The following is a 17,669-nucleotide window of genomic DNA, read 5'->3' on the forward strand; positions in this document are numbered from 1 at the left end:
ATGCCAAGGTCTAGAAAGACAGACTGAGAAACTATGTCCAACTGATGGTGACTCAGGAAGCATTACAGGTAAATACATTATGTATCCTAGACCAGAATTTGGACCAGGAACTTTTTAGTTCATGTCCAGTAAGGAACATTAGATGACCAACTAGAATTATACTGTGATTATTTAATAGATGCCACCATCTATAGGAAATTCAAACTAAAGGAATGTTACTTTGGAAATTTATACCAAAACTAGTGTGTACATATGTAAATAAGTAAGTAAATAAATAAATAAATAATTTTTTTTAAGTAAAGCAAACAGTTTTTTGTCAGTGTGAAAGAAACAACTTAAGAGAGGAAGGATTTATTTCGGCTCATGGTTTCAGAGTTGTCTGCCCATGGTCACTTGACTATTACTTCCAGCCCATGTTGCAACAAGGCAGAACATCTGCATGAAAGTGTATGTCTTATGAAAACTACTCACCTTATAGCAGCCAGAAAGAGAGAGAGTAGAAATACCCAGGGCCAGTTTCCCCCTTCAGAGGCATTCCTTCAGTGATCTGCTTCTTCCAGCCAGGCCTACTTCTAAATAGTCCATTAAACTCATCCTTTAATTCATTACATGTCATGAATTACTAAGCAGTTGTGTAAAATACTAACATGTGGGGGTAGAGAGTTGGCTCGGTCAGTAAAGTGTTTGCCACACAAGCGTGAATACCTGATTGTAGATCCCCAGAATCCACATAAAAAGCTGGGCATGTTAGTGTGTACCTTTATTCCCAGCACTGGGAGGCAGAGACAGGAAGATCCCAGGGAATCACTGACCAGCTAATCTAGCCAGTCAACAAGTTCCAGGTTCAGTGAGAAGCCCTGTCTCTAAAATTAAGGTGGAAAGTGGTCAAGGAAGACATCTGACATCACACACGTGCACACAAAAATAAATTTTAAGATTATAATGAGCCGGGCATGGTGGCACACACCTGTAGTCCCAGCACTTGGGAGGCAGAGGCAGGTGGATCACTGTGAGTTCAAGGCCAGCCTGGTCTACATAGTGAGTTCCAGGACAGCTGTGGCTACAGGGAGACCCTGCTTCAAAAAGACAAAAAAAAAAAAAATTGTAATGTTTAAAAAAATACTATGGGTACATTATTTAATTTTCTGTATGTTTGGAGTGTATTAGGATATTAATTTTATTGTAAATATGCCTATTAAGTTGAATTTATCATTTACTGACATAAACTTAGATTCCAAGGTGCTTTGTGAGAGTGAGGACCCAATTTAAAGTGTTACAATAAAATTTTATTTTTATTACATACTTCCGTATGTGGCATGAAATGCACATCTATACTAAAAACCTAAATGAGTGTCAGTTAATTTGTCAGAAAAGTTATTTAAATCCAGAATTGGGTTTTCCAAATGGCATTTTATGATAAAGTATTGTCTAGTCTTGCCAGGCCTGGTAACACGTGCCTTTAGTCCCAGCACTCAAGAGACAGAGGCAAGCAGAGATCTCTGTGAGTTCAAGGCCAGCCTGGTCAACATAGTGAGTTCCAGGCCAACTGGAGCTACGGGGAGATCTGTCTCAAAAAGACTATTATCTAGTCGGTAATAAAATTAGGAATGGAAGCCATAGAATAATGGTAGTGAGAAGCTGGAGAGATTGCTCAGTAAAGAGCACTTACTGCTCTTGCAGAGGACTTGAGTTCAGTTTCCAGCACCCACTTTGGACAACTCACAACAGCCTGTAACTCCACCTCTAGAGAATCCAGTGCCCTCTTTTAGCTATGGGAAGATGTTTGGGATCTTCTTAATGTCCTTTCTAGACAAAATAAAATATAGTACCCCTATATTCATCACCATTTTAAGAAATTATTTTTAAGATTTTTTTTCATATTTTAATTATGTATATATGTGTCTGTCCATGTGTAGGTATGTACAGAGTAGGTACCCATGGAGGCCAGAAGAGGGTATCAGACCCCTTGGAGCTGGAGTTACAGAAAGTTGTAAGCTGCCCAATGTGGTTACTGGGAATCACATTTGGATCCTCTGCAAGAGCAGTACACACTCTTGACTGTGGACTGTCTCTCTAGCCACACTGAGAAATTATTAACTGTAAAAGCCAGGAATATGGGAACTATATTTTAATTCCATTTATAAATGCCTTTGAGACTATCAGAGTAATGATTCATAATCATTGTCTTCGTTTAATTTCCTTTCTAAAATTTGCTAACAAATGACAAGCTTGCTTAATGTAAACAAGGATCCAAATATATCATAATTCAGATTATAACCTGTAGGAAATATGCCTTTAGTATAATGAAAAAGACTTAATTTACTTATTTTTCTTCTTTATTGTCTCTATTTTAGGGCAAACATTGTATCCTTGATGTGTCCGGAAATGCCATAAAGAGATTACAGATTGCACAACTTTACCCAATATCTATTTTTATTAAACCCAAATCAATGGAAAATATCATGTAAGTGTAAATGCCTAGGGTATCTGCTTTAAGTACAAATCAATTGTTCTTGAGTCATTTATCCCTCATCCATCTCAGTTCATCTATTTGTAAAATTTATACCCATCGTAGAGTGTGTTTGTGAAGATTAAATAAGCACTGTGTGATACTAACCATCACTGTCATCATCGTCATCATTAATGTTGCTAAAGGATAAGGTAATACATATTAAAAATTTTACAAATAGCTACTAAATTGGGCAGTGTGGCTCTAAGATAACCATTAGAGGGCTAAAAGAATGTGTAGCTACCTAACAGGACAAAAAAATAGAATCTGGACCTAAGAGATGGCCCAGTAAGTAAAAGCACTTGCCACCAAGCCTAATGACCTCAGTTCAGACCCCAGGATCCATGTAGTGGAAGGAGACAACTGACTCCTGCAAGTTGCCCCCTAACCTCCACACACATGCCATGGCAGGAAACACACACACACACTAAAATTTTTTTAAGTAGAATTACATAAAATTTAAAAGAAAAAAAAAAGAGCAAATAGAAACAATAGGTAAATAGGCATTATCAATGAGCCTAAATAGCTCATATATTAAACACTGTACTTGACACTGGTATTCATTAAATAATATACCCAACATCTGCAGAATACACATTGATTTCATATACTTGAAACAGTTACTGAACTATTTCATGGGACACAGATTTCATTTGATTGGAAACAGATATCTTCTGATCCCAACAAGATTAAACTGGAAATGAATCATAAAAATATGACTCAAGTAACTGTATGTTTAGAAACTAAGCATTATACTTCTGAGTAAGTCAAAGAAGGAATCATGGTATAAATTAATAAATGTTTGGGGCTGGAGAGATGTCTCAGCAGTTAAGAGCACTGACTGCTCTTGCAGAGGACCTGGGTTTGATTCCCAGCACCCACATGGCTGCAATGAACCGTACTTAACTCCAGTTCCAGAGGAATCCAATGACCTCTTCTGACCTCTGAGGCATTGCTTGATACTGGTGTACTCACATACATGCAGGCAATACACTTATACACATAAAATAAAAATAATAAATGTTTTTTAAAAATTAATGTTTGAGGGGCTGGAGAGATGGCTCAGCGGCTAAGAATACTGGTTGTTCTTGCAGAAGACCCGGGTTCAAATCCCAGCACCCACATGGCAGCTAACAACTCTTTGTAATTCCAGTTCCAGGGGATCCGACAGCCTCTTCTGTCCTCCGTGAGCATTGTACAACACGGGTGCACTTACCTACATACAGGCAATACACTCATACACATTAAAAATAATAAAATAAGCCAGGCGTGATGGCGCACACCTTTAATCCCAGCACTCAGGAGGCAGAGGCAGGCGGATCTCTGTGAGTTCAAGGCCAGCCTGGTCTACATAGTTCCAGGACAGCTGGGGCTACAGGGAGACCCTGCTTCAAAAAGACAAAAAAAAATTTTAATAAAATAAAAAATGTTTGAACTAAATAGTAGTGAAACTGACAAACTTGGAAAATGTTATATCTTTGAAGGAACATTACACAGCCTGTAAATGCTATAATAAGTGAAATCAGGTGTCAAGTAGGACATGGTGATATACAACCTATAATCTCAGGACTTGGGAGTTTGGGGCAGAAAAATTGCCACAAGTAGAAGACCAACTTAAATTTTTAATACTGCCCTTACATGTTTAAAGTTATACCTTTAAAATGCCAGGAATGAGAAAAGGACAAAAAGAAAAATTTTAAGTAGTCTTACACTTGATAAAGAACTTGAATCTGTCACAAAAAGCCCTCCTACAAATAAAAAACTAAGCCAAGAGGACTTAATCGATTCAATGAGAAACTGAGAATACAAATCTTTTTTTTTTAAACAAATGAAAAGCCTAATTCTTTTTTTTATATTATTTTTATTTTATGTGTATGAGTGTTATGCCTGCATGTAGCTAAGTGCACCTGTGTTGTGCAATGCCCAGGGAAGACAGAAGAGGCTGTTGGATCCCCTGGAACTGGAGTTATGGACAGTTGTTGGCTGCCATTTGGGTGCTGGGATTCGAACCCGGGTCTTCTGCAAGAACAGTCAGTGTTCTTAACCGCTGAGCCATCTCTCCAGCCCCCAAGAATACAAATCTTACATAAATTCTTCATCCAATTTATGAGCATTAATTTAGTAGTAAGGCAGTAGCAACTTAACAGGAAAGGATCATGATGAACCATTGTGCTCATCAATACAGATGCAAAATTGCTACCAAAATATGAGCACACTGAATCTAGTAATTATTTTCAAATAAGCTTAATTGCCAACTAGTGTTTATTCTAGAGTGTAAGCCTGATTTAATATTCAAAAATTAATCAAATGATCAGGTGTTGCTTCATGTCCAGCATGTACAAAGCCATAGAAAAAGAAATGGTGGGACTAGAGGGGAGATGGCAGAGAAAGTACTCATGGAAGATCTCCAGATAACAAATTATACCAGGCATCCATCTCCCACCTACACAATACTGGCAACATCTGTCTAATGTACCTTGCTTGGAACTTTGAAGTCTTTTGAGGCTTTACAGCTTCCTGGAGAAAGTTTAAAAGGTTAATTTTAGCTCTGTGTGGTTAACAGCTCCTCTTCCCCTATTCTCAGCACCATAAGCAGGCAGCCATGCACACATTTCTACAGCAGTTTGCATACAGTTTGTAGGATCCAAAGTAAATAATGAAGACTCTGTCTTCCATGTTTTAGGAATCTGTACTGTGCTAGCTGGTTGCTGTTTCTGACTTAGGATACAGTAAGCCCTCTCCCAGAGTATGGAGTACTTTCCATAGAAACCTATGATCAGTACCTTTCTCCAGTCCCCACCTCATTTTATCTTTTTCTTCTTTTTGTAGCTAGCCCAGGACATTCAAAAAGAACCACATATAGGAGTAGAATTTAGTGAGTTATTATACATGACCATGGAAAGGCACAGTCTGAAGAATTACTGAGAAAATCTTAAATTTATACCTCAGGCTGATCTTCAGCACATAAATACTCTACAACAATAAGAAACTAAATTTCAAATAAAACAGCAAACCCTAAGAAAAAAATTGGTCTTTAAAGTTACTACATCATTGGTCTTTAAAGTTACTACATCATAAGATTCAAATGTCCAGTTTTCAACAACAAAAAGTATACAAAGAAATAGCAAAGAATGGCCCATTTAAAGGAGAAAAAAAATAAATTCTTTGAGATAAACCAGATGTCAGACTCACTAAAGACTGAAACAACTGCACTTTTATTCATTATTTTTAAGTATAAACTAATAGATTTTCATATGACATTTTCATACATATATCATAGTACAGTGCTCATATTCACCCTGTTAACGTCTGTTGTCTACCCCGTCCTCCCTGAAAATAGCATCCCTTCTGCTTTTGGGTTATATGATATATATTAATACATATATATATAAATACATATAAATATGTATATTTAACCCTCTTAAAGATGCTTAAAAAATGAAAGACAAGGACAGAGTCAAGAAAATTAAATGTGAGCAAGTTGGAAATAATAAAAAGAAAACTTACAAAGAAGTTCTGGAGGGCTAGAGAGATGGCTCAGCAGTTAAGAGGTCTCTTGCAGACGACCCTGAATCAGTTCCCAGAATTCACATCAGGCAGCTCACAACAGCCTCTAACTCCAGCTCCAGGGGAATCCAACTCCTTCCTCTGGCCTTCACAGGCATTGCACTCAAGTGCACATACACACAGACAAACACATACACACATAAGAAAAAATATTTTTTAAGTCCTAGAACTTGAACAGTAATGCCTGAAATGAATCCACAAAAGAAATTCAAAGGCAAATTTAAAGAGACAGAAGAGTCTTTTAAAGATGGACAGTGAAAATAGGAGCAGAAAGAAAAACACTAAACAAAAGTTAACAGCCAAAATAACTGTGAGAAACCTTCAGTTATACCAACATACATTATGTGTGAGTTCCAAAAGGCAAATGAAAGCCAGGAATGAATATTCACGATGTTTAGTAAACTCCATACATAATAAACTGAAAGACCCTAGCTAATGCCAATTATAATCTATTTATACATTATAACTATTGGAAGAGAATGTTAAGAAGCAAGAGAACTCATCATTTATAAGAGATTTCCCAGTAAGATTATCAGCAGAATTCTCATCAGAAACTTGGAAGGTCAAAAGGCAGTGAGTTGGTACATTAAAAACACCAAAGAAAATCTGTCGGCAAAAATCCTGTACCCCCAATACTGTCCTCCAAAGGGAAAGGGACTAGTGAGATGGCTCAGCATATAAAGGAACTTGCTGTGCAAGCCTGATGACCTGCATTTGATCCTAGAACCCACAAGAATGTGGAATGAGAGAACCAGCTCCACAAAGTTGCCCTCTGACCTTGACACGCATGTCATGGCAGGTATGCACACACACAATTTTTTAGTGAGGGAGAAATCAAAATATTCTCAGATAAACAAAAGCAAAGTTCATTACCACTAGAACTATCCTACAAAAAATGTTCAGGGAATACTGTAGATTGGAAGATACTAGACAGTAACCATACAGAATGTCATACTCAGTGGTGAAATACCAAAAGCCTTTCCTGACTAGTTGGGAACAAATTCCACACGTACCTAACATCCAGCTGCAAGAAAACTTGGCAGCCTAACAGTCAGTCTTACTCTGTCCTCATTCCTTCCCCCCAGATTATTTTGGAATAAATATCAGATGTATCATTTCTTCCATATATTTGAAATTATTGCTTATTTAAAAGCATCACCACTGTGATTGTGGTACTTAAAATAACTGACAATAGCCAAGTATGATGGCGCATACCTTTGTCCCAGCACTTGGGAGGCAGAGGCAGGCAGATCTCTGTGAGTTCAAGGCCAGCCTGGTCTACATAATGAGTTCCAGGCCAGCTGGGGTTGCAGGGAGACCCTGTCTCAAAAAGACCAAAAGAATAAAAATTAAAAAAATAGCTGACAGTAATTCTTTAATATCAAATAGTCAGTTCCTCTTTATTTCATGTTTTATGTTTGCAATTTTTTCCCATAATCAACTTCTCAATACTGTATATTCATGACAAATGATACAACTTTCATCTGTAGTCCTCCTCCTTGTGGTCTCCCTCATTCCACTCCAATTAATTGTGGAGAAACTAGGGCAAGTCATGGTTTTTCCAAGACATATTTTCCAGTTGCCTTCTCATGTATTTAATGTGTTCACGTATCTTCTATAAATTGGTATGGAGAGCTATAAGTCACCTTTTAATATGAAATCTTCATCAAAGTTGAAACTGTCTGAGGTGAATGCTTAGGTTTTTGTGGCTGCTTTGAGCTAGTGCAGAATGTGTTGAAACGCTTTGTCTTCCAAGTGTAAAGCAGCAGTGGAGTGACTGAATCTGTTGTTGATGACCCTCATATTTTCAGCAGAGTTCAACTTTTCATTATTTGTGCCTTATGTGTCTATCTTTTTTCAAAAAGGATTACAGTATGGTAATTACCAATTTCCAAATTTATTTGCATAGGGAAATGAATAAGCGTCTAACAGAAGAACAAGCCAGAAAAACATTTGAGAGAGCCATGAAATTGGAACAAGAATTTACTGAACATTTCACAGGTTGGAACCATGTGTGACAGTTCTCTTTATGTTAGAATTTTTCTGTATACATATCTAACAGTACTAACTAGTACTGACTAGTACTGTTAGATACTATTCTATTCAGAATAAACACCTAAGAGCTGTGGGTTTTTCCCATAGGAAATTCATTTAGCCTAGACTATGGGAAAGGGGAATCTTAAAGTTTAGAGTTCTTAAAGTTGTGTGCACAGAAATAATTCATGTTAGAGCAGAGAAGAATGATTTGATTTGACTGCTTCTTTGAAATCTTTTTTTCTTACCCTTTATAAGTTTTGATCCATTCTTCCCATCCTTAATGAGATAGGATCAACAAATTTTATATGCATTCAAGGTGTACAGTGTAATATGATAATACACCATGAATTGATTACTGCAATTGTATTGACTTAATCTGTCACCACACATAGTTACTGGTGTGTGTGTGTGTGTGTGTGTGAATGAGAGAGAGAGAGAGAGAGAGAGAGAGAGAGAGAGTAAGGTCCCTTGAAATCCACTTTCTGTTAATATCATCATGCTATACATTAGATCCTCAGAAACTGTCTTTTTTGGTTTTAGTTTTTGAGTATGTTTTTGCCAGTACCAGAGCCGTTGCACATTCTAGGCAAGCACTCTACTACCAAGTTGCAGCTGCAGCCTTACTCCCCCTTAGTGTGTGCACTTTGACCATCATTTCCTTATTCTACCTCCCAGACTCTGGGAGCCATCATTGTACTCCCTGCCTCTATAAGTTCAACTTAAATTCCACATGTAAGTGAGATCATCTAGTATTTATTTTTCTGACTGGCTTATTTCATTTGCCTTAATGTCTTCCAGATTCATGTAAAAAATGGCAAGGTTTCTTGTTTTTATGGCTAAGTAATATTCCCATGTCTTGGCTATGGTGAATAATGCAGTTAACAAAGAATTGAAGGTGTCTCCTTGACATACTGGTTTCATTTCTTTCTGATCTTTACTCAGAAGTGAGGTTATTGGTTTGTGTGTCTTCTCTTCTGTAACAGTACCACAGACTGGGTAAATTATAAGCAAGGATTTTTTACCTCAGAATTAGGAAGGCTGGGAATCCCAAGGTCAAAGGGCTGAAGCCTGTGAGTGCCTTGCTGGAACAGAATATGAGAGAAGGACAAGCAGGCACACGAGACAAGAGGACAGGACAGCCTGAGCTTACAACAAACCTATTCTTGTAACAGTTAACTCATTCCTATAATAACAGAATTGGGCTAGGTTAAGTCAGAAGAGACAGGGTCTAGTTCTGTTGCTCAAACTACCCTGAACTCCTCAATTGGAGTGATCGTTCTGCCTACTTACGTAGCTGGGACTGTAGCCACACACCACCTCACCTCACTTTTTTTATAATAATGATCAGCTTATATTTGGTTCACAGAAGTATCAGTAAGTGTTGTAATATCATAAATATGTACTGGGGGTTGATTTTTTTCTGATTTTTTTAATGGTTTTAGATAAATCATAAGAATAGCATAGGAAAGGCTCATGCCTGCCCTTCACCCATATTTTCTAAAAGTTAACATTATACCTCATAATTTTTTTCTGAAATATTTGACAATGTCACCAATAGATGCCCTGTACTTATAAATATGTCAGTGTGTATTTCCCAGAAAAATAAGGATATTTCCTTATATCCTTTACACTGTTACTGAAACTAAAATCATCAGAAAACTGTTGATTTTAATAATGTGGCTAAGGTGTCTGTGTGGCCTTGGTCTTTTACACTTCCATCCAGAGGAGAATCCTGATTTACTAACCATTCCCTTAATTTATGTAAGTAAAACATCTGTTTCCAATAAGTTAGTAACTCCTTTCTTCCCCAGAATCTGTTCATTGTTTGCTGTTAGCCTGCAGTGTGAAATACTGTAATCTTGGAGTGAGTCTGGTACCAAACTGGCATTTGTCAGATGGTCTCTGTCGGTGCAGACATTGAGGAATGTCTGTATTTAGCTCAAGATGTGAAATCTCACAAAACTGATACTAGTGAATATTATGTAACTTAAACTTTTTTATTTCTCATGCATTCTTAGCTACATCATAAGTACATAGACTTTCTTTATGGCATACTTCATCTCATTCATCAGCCAGACAAGTACTTAACATCTCCATCTGGTATTTTATTCTAGGATTTCCAGATCATGGGAATCTGAATATTTGGGGGTTTTTGTTTGTTTGTTTGTTTGTTTTTTAATTTCTACCAGTGCATTCTCACTGTGTAGCCCAGGCTGGCTTTGAATTCATGAACCTCCTGCTTTAGCTTCCTGGGTGCTGAGATTAGTAGGTATGAGTCACCTCACCTGGCTTGGTGCTAGCTAATATTCCTCACAGACCTTAGTGCTCCAAGTGTCCCAAATAGTTGTTGCTTTTGTTATTGTTTGAGACAGGATCTCAATGTGTAGCCCAGGCTGACCTGGAATTTACAATCCTCCTGCCTCTCAAATCCTGGGAGACGTGCACCATGACATAGGACTCTGTTAACATTTTTTTATTCACACATTATTTCAGGCAGCAAATAAATTACTTAACGTCGATCTTAATAATAGTCTCTAACCACTAACAAGCCAGATTATGTATCTCAGTTCACCTACACTCCAGTACCTGATGTGTTTTTTACTTGGGCAAAATGTAATAATCCAAAGTGAGCTATCTTTCCTTAAGATCCCCCCACCTACCACACACAAATACAGCAAATAAAATAAAATTTTTTAAAAAAGGGGGGCAAAAAAAGTTGTGCTTGCTCTCTGTAGTTCCCATGCTGCTGCTGGTGCTGCTGCTGGTGCTGTTGCTGTTGTTGTTGTTGTATTCCCCTGTATTTTGGTGGGGAAATCTGGAAAGTTAAGGAAATACATAATTTAAGAGAATAAAGCTAATGACTGGGAGTATAACCAAGAGTAGAGTGCTTGGTTAGCCTGTACAAGGCCCTCGGTTCAGTCCTCAGAACTACCAGATGAATGGGTGGATGAGGCCAATACATGCTCAGGTGGTCTACAAATCAAACAATAAGCAATAGAAAAAATGACCCTATCTGATTTTCAGTCAACTTTTGTGTGTTGTACAAGTAGTAAAAAAAAAAAAAAAAAAAAAAGTATTTAAATGACCAGTTGTTGCTGAGCAGGCAATGCATAAATTACATATAGCTGCTTTTAGGATTCAGTGTCTTCTGTTTCACCAATAATATTGATGGATGTTTCTGACTTTGTGTCATTACAGCCATTGTACAGGGAGATACTCTGGAGGACATTTACAACCAAGTGAAGCAGATCATAGAAGAACAGGCTGGTCCTTACATCTGGGTCCCAGCCAAAGAAAAATTATGAAGACTGATGTTGCTCTATTTCTCTTTTCCACACTCGTTTCTTTGCCATTTCTTTGCCCTTCCTCCTGAGTCCACCCACAGTACTTCTTTCTTGTTGAATCAGATCCCCTCATCAGGGTCGGCAGTTGTGCTCATTTTTGACATGTAGCGTCTCCTTCATTGAGTATCATCTGTATTCTGTGTTGCTACTGGTTTGTGACCATTTTTCAGAACTGAAGGTAGATGGCCTGACCAGCTGTTAAGGCTTTGGGGAGATGCAAAATTGTAAAATTCCTTAATGTTTAAGGGAAAGTTAACTTTAAGAGAATTTCAGAAAAGCTTTATATACATTATTTTCAGATTTCAATAAATATGAAAGAAGATGGTTTTAATCAGTGATTTAATTGACTTTGAGCAACTATGCACGTTTAACTTTGATAGCATGGTTTGGCCAATCAATGTATTAGCTCTCAAGTTCTTTTCTTGATTGACTGCCGTTATTAAAGCAGATGTTTTGTTACAGACAAATAAGAAAAATGCGGGTTTTTTATTTCAGAATTAATGTCTGAGTTAACTCATAATTTCACGAGGGATAATTGTTTTTTGTAAGAGGTCTTCATTGTTTGAACCCTCACCCAGTGCTTTGCTAGGAGTAACAGTGTTCAAGTGGTTTGAATCTGCTTGTGCATTACTGTAGTGTCTTTCAAAAGTTGTTCATACAGTTTCTGACATAAGGCCATGTTTAGGTGCTAGGGGAGCTCACCTTTTAACCAAAGGTGAGAACATTTCAAACATAACTGCAGACAGAAAAGATGCTTTGGTGGAGATGTGGTAAGTCATCAGGCAGTAGAAAAGGAATCCAGTTCAAAGCTGAAAATTTCAAATGTATGCTTAGGGAGGGGTCAGATTTTAATGACTATTTTACCCACAATAACTGCCTATTTTGTTATAATAAAATATATATAAATATATCTTTAACTAAGCTCTGTAACTATGGGAATTATTTTCTTTACATAGTTGCGCACATATATATATTTAAAATATATTTTTTCTTTTGCCACCTACTCCTAACTTTTTGTTTGGTTTTTAAATTAAATATTAATTGATGAGACTTATCTTCCTTAATCATGTGAACTGAAAACAAGTGTACAAGTGGTCTTGAGGAGAAACCACTAAGGAAATTGGATTGCAAGTGAAAATCTGAGCTTTGTTCTCCTCTCTCTACAGACGCTCCAGAAGGTTCCTGGAGCTTTGTCATTGTTCTCGTCATGAGGTTTAATTTTGATCCTCTGCCTTTCCTTCTAGTTCTCATTAATAGAAAAAAACAGACAACTCCCATTTCTGTGACTTTTCCCCTCACACACTTCATCTTGCGTAGCTGCTCTGTACTAGAATTATACAGATCTTTATGGAGAACAATTTTAAGAAGTTTTAGTGGAAAGCAAAAATGCTTTCAGAAGTCAATTTCTCTAGTCCTTTTTATTAATATCATTTGGCTTCCCTTTGCTCTTTGGAGTTGTTTATTCAATATGTGGTTTTCGACAACCTCGTTAAAATTTCTTAAATGAGTACTGGTTTGTAAAGATTATCAACATTATCCATTCCATTTATGAGAAAGAGGAGAACAACCAATAAACTTTATTGTAAAATCCATATGTTAAATGTGTCTTGAATTTTGGAAGTTTAAAATAAAATCAAGCTGACATTTTCTTGGAATGATTTGAGGTATTACATAATATAACCTGAATCTAAAGCCATGAGGCAGTATGTTACAGTTCTTACACTAAATGTAATAGACTGTTGCCAAACATAAACATGATGGAAGAAAAATGTAGAATGTCAAGAGCTCCAAAAATCCCCTCACAGCAAAATCCCAGCTTAAGCCATTTTGAAGTATTTAAGTAGTCACATACTGCAAAATACCAAGAAATTATAAAAGAATATTGTGGTAAAATTTGTTTTGCATTGCTTCCTAGATGTCTTCAAGTGATTTTTTTTAATATATATGAGTGTATTCCCTGAGTGTATGTAAATACACCACATGCATGCAGTGCCCACAGAGTCCAGAGAGGGTGTCAGATTCCCAAACACTAGAGTTACAAACAGTTGTTAGCCACCATGTGTGTTGGGAACCAAACCCCCAGTCCTCTGCAAAAGCAGCCAGTGCTGACTACTTAGCCAACTTTCCAGCCCCTTCAAAGTGATTTTTTTTTATTTGTTATTGAATTTTTGTCCATATCATACATTACATCTTGATCATATTTAGACCCCCTCCCCTCTCTGCATTCCCCTCACAGCCCCTCCCCACCCTCAAGTGTCAGTTTTCATGTATTCTGGAGCCTGGTCAACCTGTCTAGCACCACTCCCTTAAAGAGGACCAACTCTCCCTCACCCACAGATGATCAGTTGCCAATAATTCCTCAGTTAAGATTGAGTCTTCTACCCATTTCCCCACCTCTGTGCTGGCTTTTTGTCTGGACTGAGTTTACATGGGACTTGTGCATGCTAACACCATTGCTGTAAGTTCATATAAACAAGTTCCTAGTCACCTGGAAAATTCTGTTTCCTTGTGGTCATCCACCACCCCTGGCTCTTACAGTCTTTCCACCCCCTCTTCCACAATGGTCTCAGAGTCCTGGGTGGCAGAGGTTTAATGTAGGAGTCCTGTCCAGACACACATACACTGCAGCCTCTTATTCTCTACATTTTGGCCAGTTGTTGCTTTCTGAGTTAATATCCTTTGCATGAGGAAACTTTGCTGGTAAGAGTTGAGAGGTGCGACAGTATTCTCTCTGCCCCCTGTTCTGCCATGTTCCCTGAGCCTTAGGTGTAGAGGTTCCATTGTAGGTGTGTCACTCTACAGACGCTTGTTCTCTACATTTGACCAGTTGTGGAACTCTGTGATAGTCTCCATCTGTTGCAGGGAAGCTTCTTTGATGACTGTGAGAGATACACCTGTCAAGTACAAAGATACATATTTAGCCTATAGTGAGAAATTATATTTGTCTAGGGATATGACAGACAGTTTTTTTTCCTAGGGCCTGTGACTTCTCTGGCCATGTATATTTGGCTATGTTTATAGTACCACATGAGTTCCCTCCCATCGAGCGGGTCTTAAAGCCTTTTAAATATGTATGACTGTTTTACCTGCATGTATGGAAATACACCGTGTGTATACAGTGCCCACAGAACCCAGAAGAGGGCATCAAATCCCAGAAATTGGAATTAAGGACAGTTGTTAGCTGCTATGTGAGTGCTGGGAACCAAACCCCAGCCTTTGCAAAAGCAGCCAGTGCTAACTACTCAGCCATCTCTCCAGCCTCTTCAAATGATTTTAAATATTTTAATATTTTATTTTATGTGTATGAGTGTATTACCTGCTTGTACATTAGGTGTACTCATGTTGTGCAGGTCCTGCAGAGATAAGAGGGTGTCAGATCCCCTGGAATTGGAGTTAAGGACAGTTGTTAGCTGCCATATGGGTGCTAGGAACCCAACCCAGGTCCTCTGCAAGAGCAGCCAGTGTTTTTAACTGCTGACCCATCTCCAGCCTTGGTGATTTTTTTTTTAAAAGAAAATATTTTCATGTATCCTAGATTGTTTTATCAGTAATGAAATTACTAATTGCAGTAATCATGTTAGTATAAGAATTGCTCAAAAGAGGAGGCCATAAGGCCTAAGTGAAATCACCTGCCCACTGTGACTCAGCTGCTGAGTGCTGGAGCTGGAGGTCTGAGCCAGGTTGATCTACTCTTAAGTCTATTTTTTCCAGTATACTATGCTGCCTCAACTTTTTAGCTATAGAGTAAGTTGCTCTCATCACAACTGAAAAGACTGAGAAACAAGTAAACCTAGCACTGTCACCGTGGCTTATGAAGACCTTTAGAACCAGAATTGGAGCACTTTTTTTTTTATTGCATTTAGGGCTGGAAAGATGGCATTGACTGCTCTTGGCAGAGGACACAGGTTCAGTACCCACATGGCAGGCAGATAACAACCATTTGTAACTGCAGTTTTGGGGAATTCACCACCTCACCGCCCTCTTCTGGGCTCTGTGGGCATGGCACATGGTGCATTCACATGAAGGCAAAATGCATACATGAAATAAAACCAATTTTTAAATGCATTCTGCTCAGTAACATACAGCTTCATATGTTTATATGTTTTTAAATCCATATTTGAATATGACTTAAAATGTGAACAGCTTCACATTTGTTTGCTCTCTTGATCTGTAAATGCCTAAGGCTCCCGTATGAATGAGAGAAGCAAATCTCATTCCAGCAAAATGCACCAATGCCTGCTGACCACTATAGTACTTAAACTCCAAAGATGGTGATTTGGGGGAAGGAGGGTTAATACTGATCAAAATTTATTTTCTAAACTGTTAGAGCAAAGTATGTCATAAGGTTGTCCTCCTTCGAATGTGAAACAACCCCAGAGATCCATGCCATAACCTAAGGTACTCCTTGAATCAGGAGCACAGCTCAAATTAGAACCTTTAACTGCTGGCTCCTAGCAGAGGTTTCCTGCCATACCAGTTCCTGGTCTGCAGTAGGTTGTCCAATTCTCAGAGATTTGAATTACTGAAAAGAGGTAAATACCAAAAGGTTTATCATATTTCATTGCAGAATTTGCATTTTGAAGAATACTAGAGGGAAGAAAATCATAGGTATTGCTTTTCTGGCTCAAGTTGAGACCATCTAGTGTGGTCCAGTTTTAAGGATTACATTTTCCTCCAGCGCTCTCCAGTGAGAATCACACTGGCTTCGGCAGCTGTGCTGTAATGTGAAGGTACAGCTTGTAGCTAGATTTGAATGGCAACTCTGCAGCCTACAGATTGTATAACCAGCGAGATGCCATTCCTCTATAAGTAAAGGGAACTGCTTCACATACACTGTAAAGCGATTCTCTTTCCCTTGGAAATCAGAAAACTGGAGTGACCACCTTCTTTGTACAGGTTAACCTGACCCTTAGTTTTACCATAGTTGAAATGGACCCTGAATACCTTGCAGACTTCTTCCAGGAATTCAGTAATGTTTACGGAACACCAGCCATGCCTTCCTTGACATTTCAGTTTTTAATCTTTTACTCAGAAATGTGTTTATGTGTAGCTAGTCTGAGAGAATGCAGTCCACTATGTATCACCTTTAAAAGATCCTTTGACTGACTTGAATTATATTATTTCCATTCTTATAACCATTTTCACTCATCTATTCTCAGAATCCCTATTTTTTGGTCAGAGATACTGTGAGCTAATGACCCACTATAACTCCCTACTATAGTTCCTTAAAGCACCTATTTATTGTTTAGTAAGTCAATCTGACTAAGCCGAAGTCACTGCTGCCTCATTGATTACTTTCTCATGGGCTTTGAATCACTTGCTCTCCAGTCTACCTTTAAATCTAGTTATTTAGCTGGCAAAACAGCACATCCTTGTCTGCTGAACTGGCATTCAGCAGAATTGGTCAGGTAGCTTAATATTACTGAGAGTTTTTGGAAACAGGTACCAAGTGTGACCAGAGAGTTCCACATTGTGGGCTTCCTAGCATCTTTATGTCATGTAAGTACTAAACAAATGGGAAAGAACTGGGGGAAGGAGCCAGAGAAAAGTGCAGGCTGAAACTCTCTTTTACATTGTCTTCCTTACACTTATGAAGTATGGCATATACAGATATATAAAAGGCTTAGGTGTGTGTGTATACGTTTCAGTGAGTTAACAAACTAGTATCACCTCAAAGCACAGAACATAACCAGAATCTCAGCCCCCCCCTCCACTTCCAGTCACTACTACCCTGAAGAAAGCCATACTATCCTTATATTTAATTGTCCGCAGTCAAGAGTCAAGTCACTATTGGGTAAACAGTTCTAGGTGGGTTTTGTTATTGGTTTTGTTTTTGTTTGGTTTTTTTTTTTTTTTAAGACAGGGTCTCACCATGTGGCTGCAGCTGGCCTGGAATTCACAGAGATCCACCTGTCTCTGCTTCCTGAGTGCTGGGATTAAAGGTGTGCACACCACACCTGGCCCCAGTTCTGGGTTTTGACTTCTGCATATAGTCATGTAAGCCGTAACCATAACATGAAATGGTCCCGTCAACCCAAATATTCTTGTGCTTGCTCCCAGGTAGTCAGTTCCTTCTTCCCAACCCAAGGCCTATATTTTGTTTGCCTTTCCCAGAATATTATTTAAATTAAATCATACAAGGTCTTTTGGATGTGACTTCTTTCACTTGGCAAGAGGCTGTGGAAGTCTATTCATACTGTGGTATGGCAACA

General features: G+C 38.2%; 1 protein-coding gene across 1 annotated transcript in view; it reads left to right on the forward strand.

The window, feature by feature from the left end:
• Positions 1–13,049, forward strand: part of Dlg1 (discs large MAGUK scaffold protein 1) — a gene marked incomplete in the record, with an annotated part of 93,805 nt that extends 80,756 nt beyond the window's left edge. Inside the window, 3 exon segments of the mRNA XM_029566155.1 lie at positions 2,355–2,464; positions 7,986–8,077; positions 11,312–13,049. Coding sequence (XP_029422015.1) covers positions 2,355–2,464; positions 7,986–8,077; positions 11,312–11,418 — 309 coding nt within the window.
• Positions 13,050–17,669: the final 4,620 nt, after the last annotated feature.

This window comes from Nannospalax galili, unplaced genomic scaffold, assembly GCF_000622305.1.
Source record: "Nannospalax galili isolate Female #2095 unplaced genomic scaffold, S.galili_v1.0 scaffold598, whole genome shotgun sequence".
NCBI lineage: Eukaryota > Metazoa > Chordata > Mammalia > Rodentia > Spalacidae > Nannospalax > Nannospalax galili.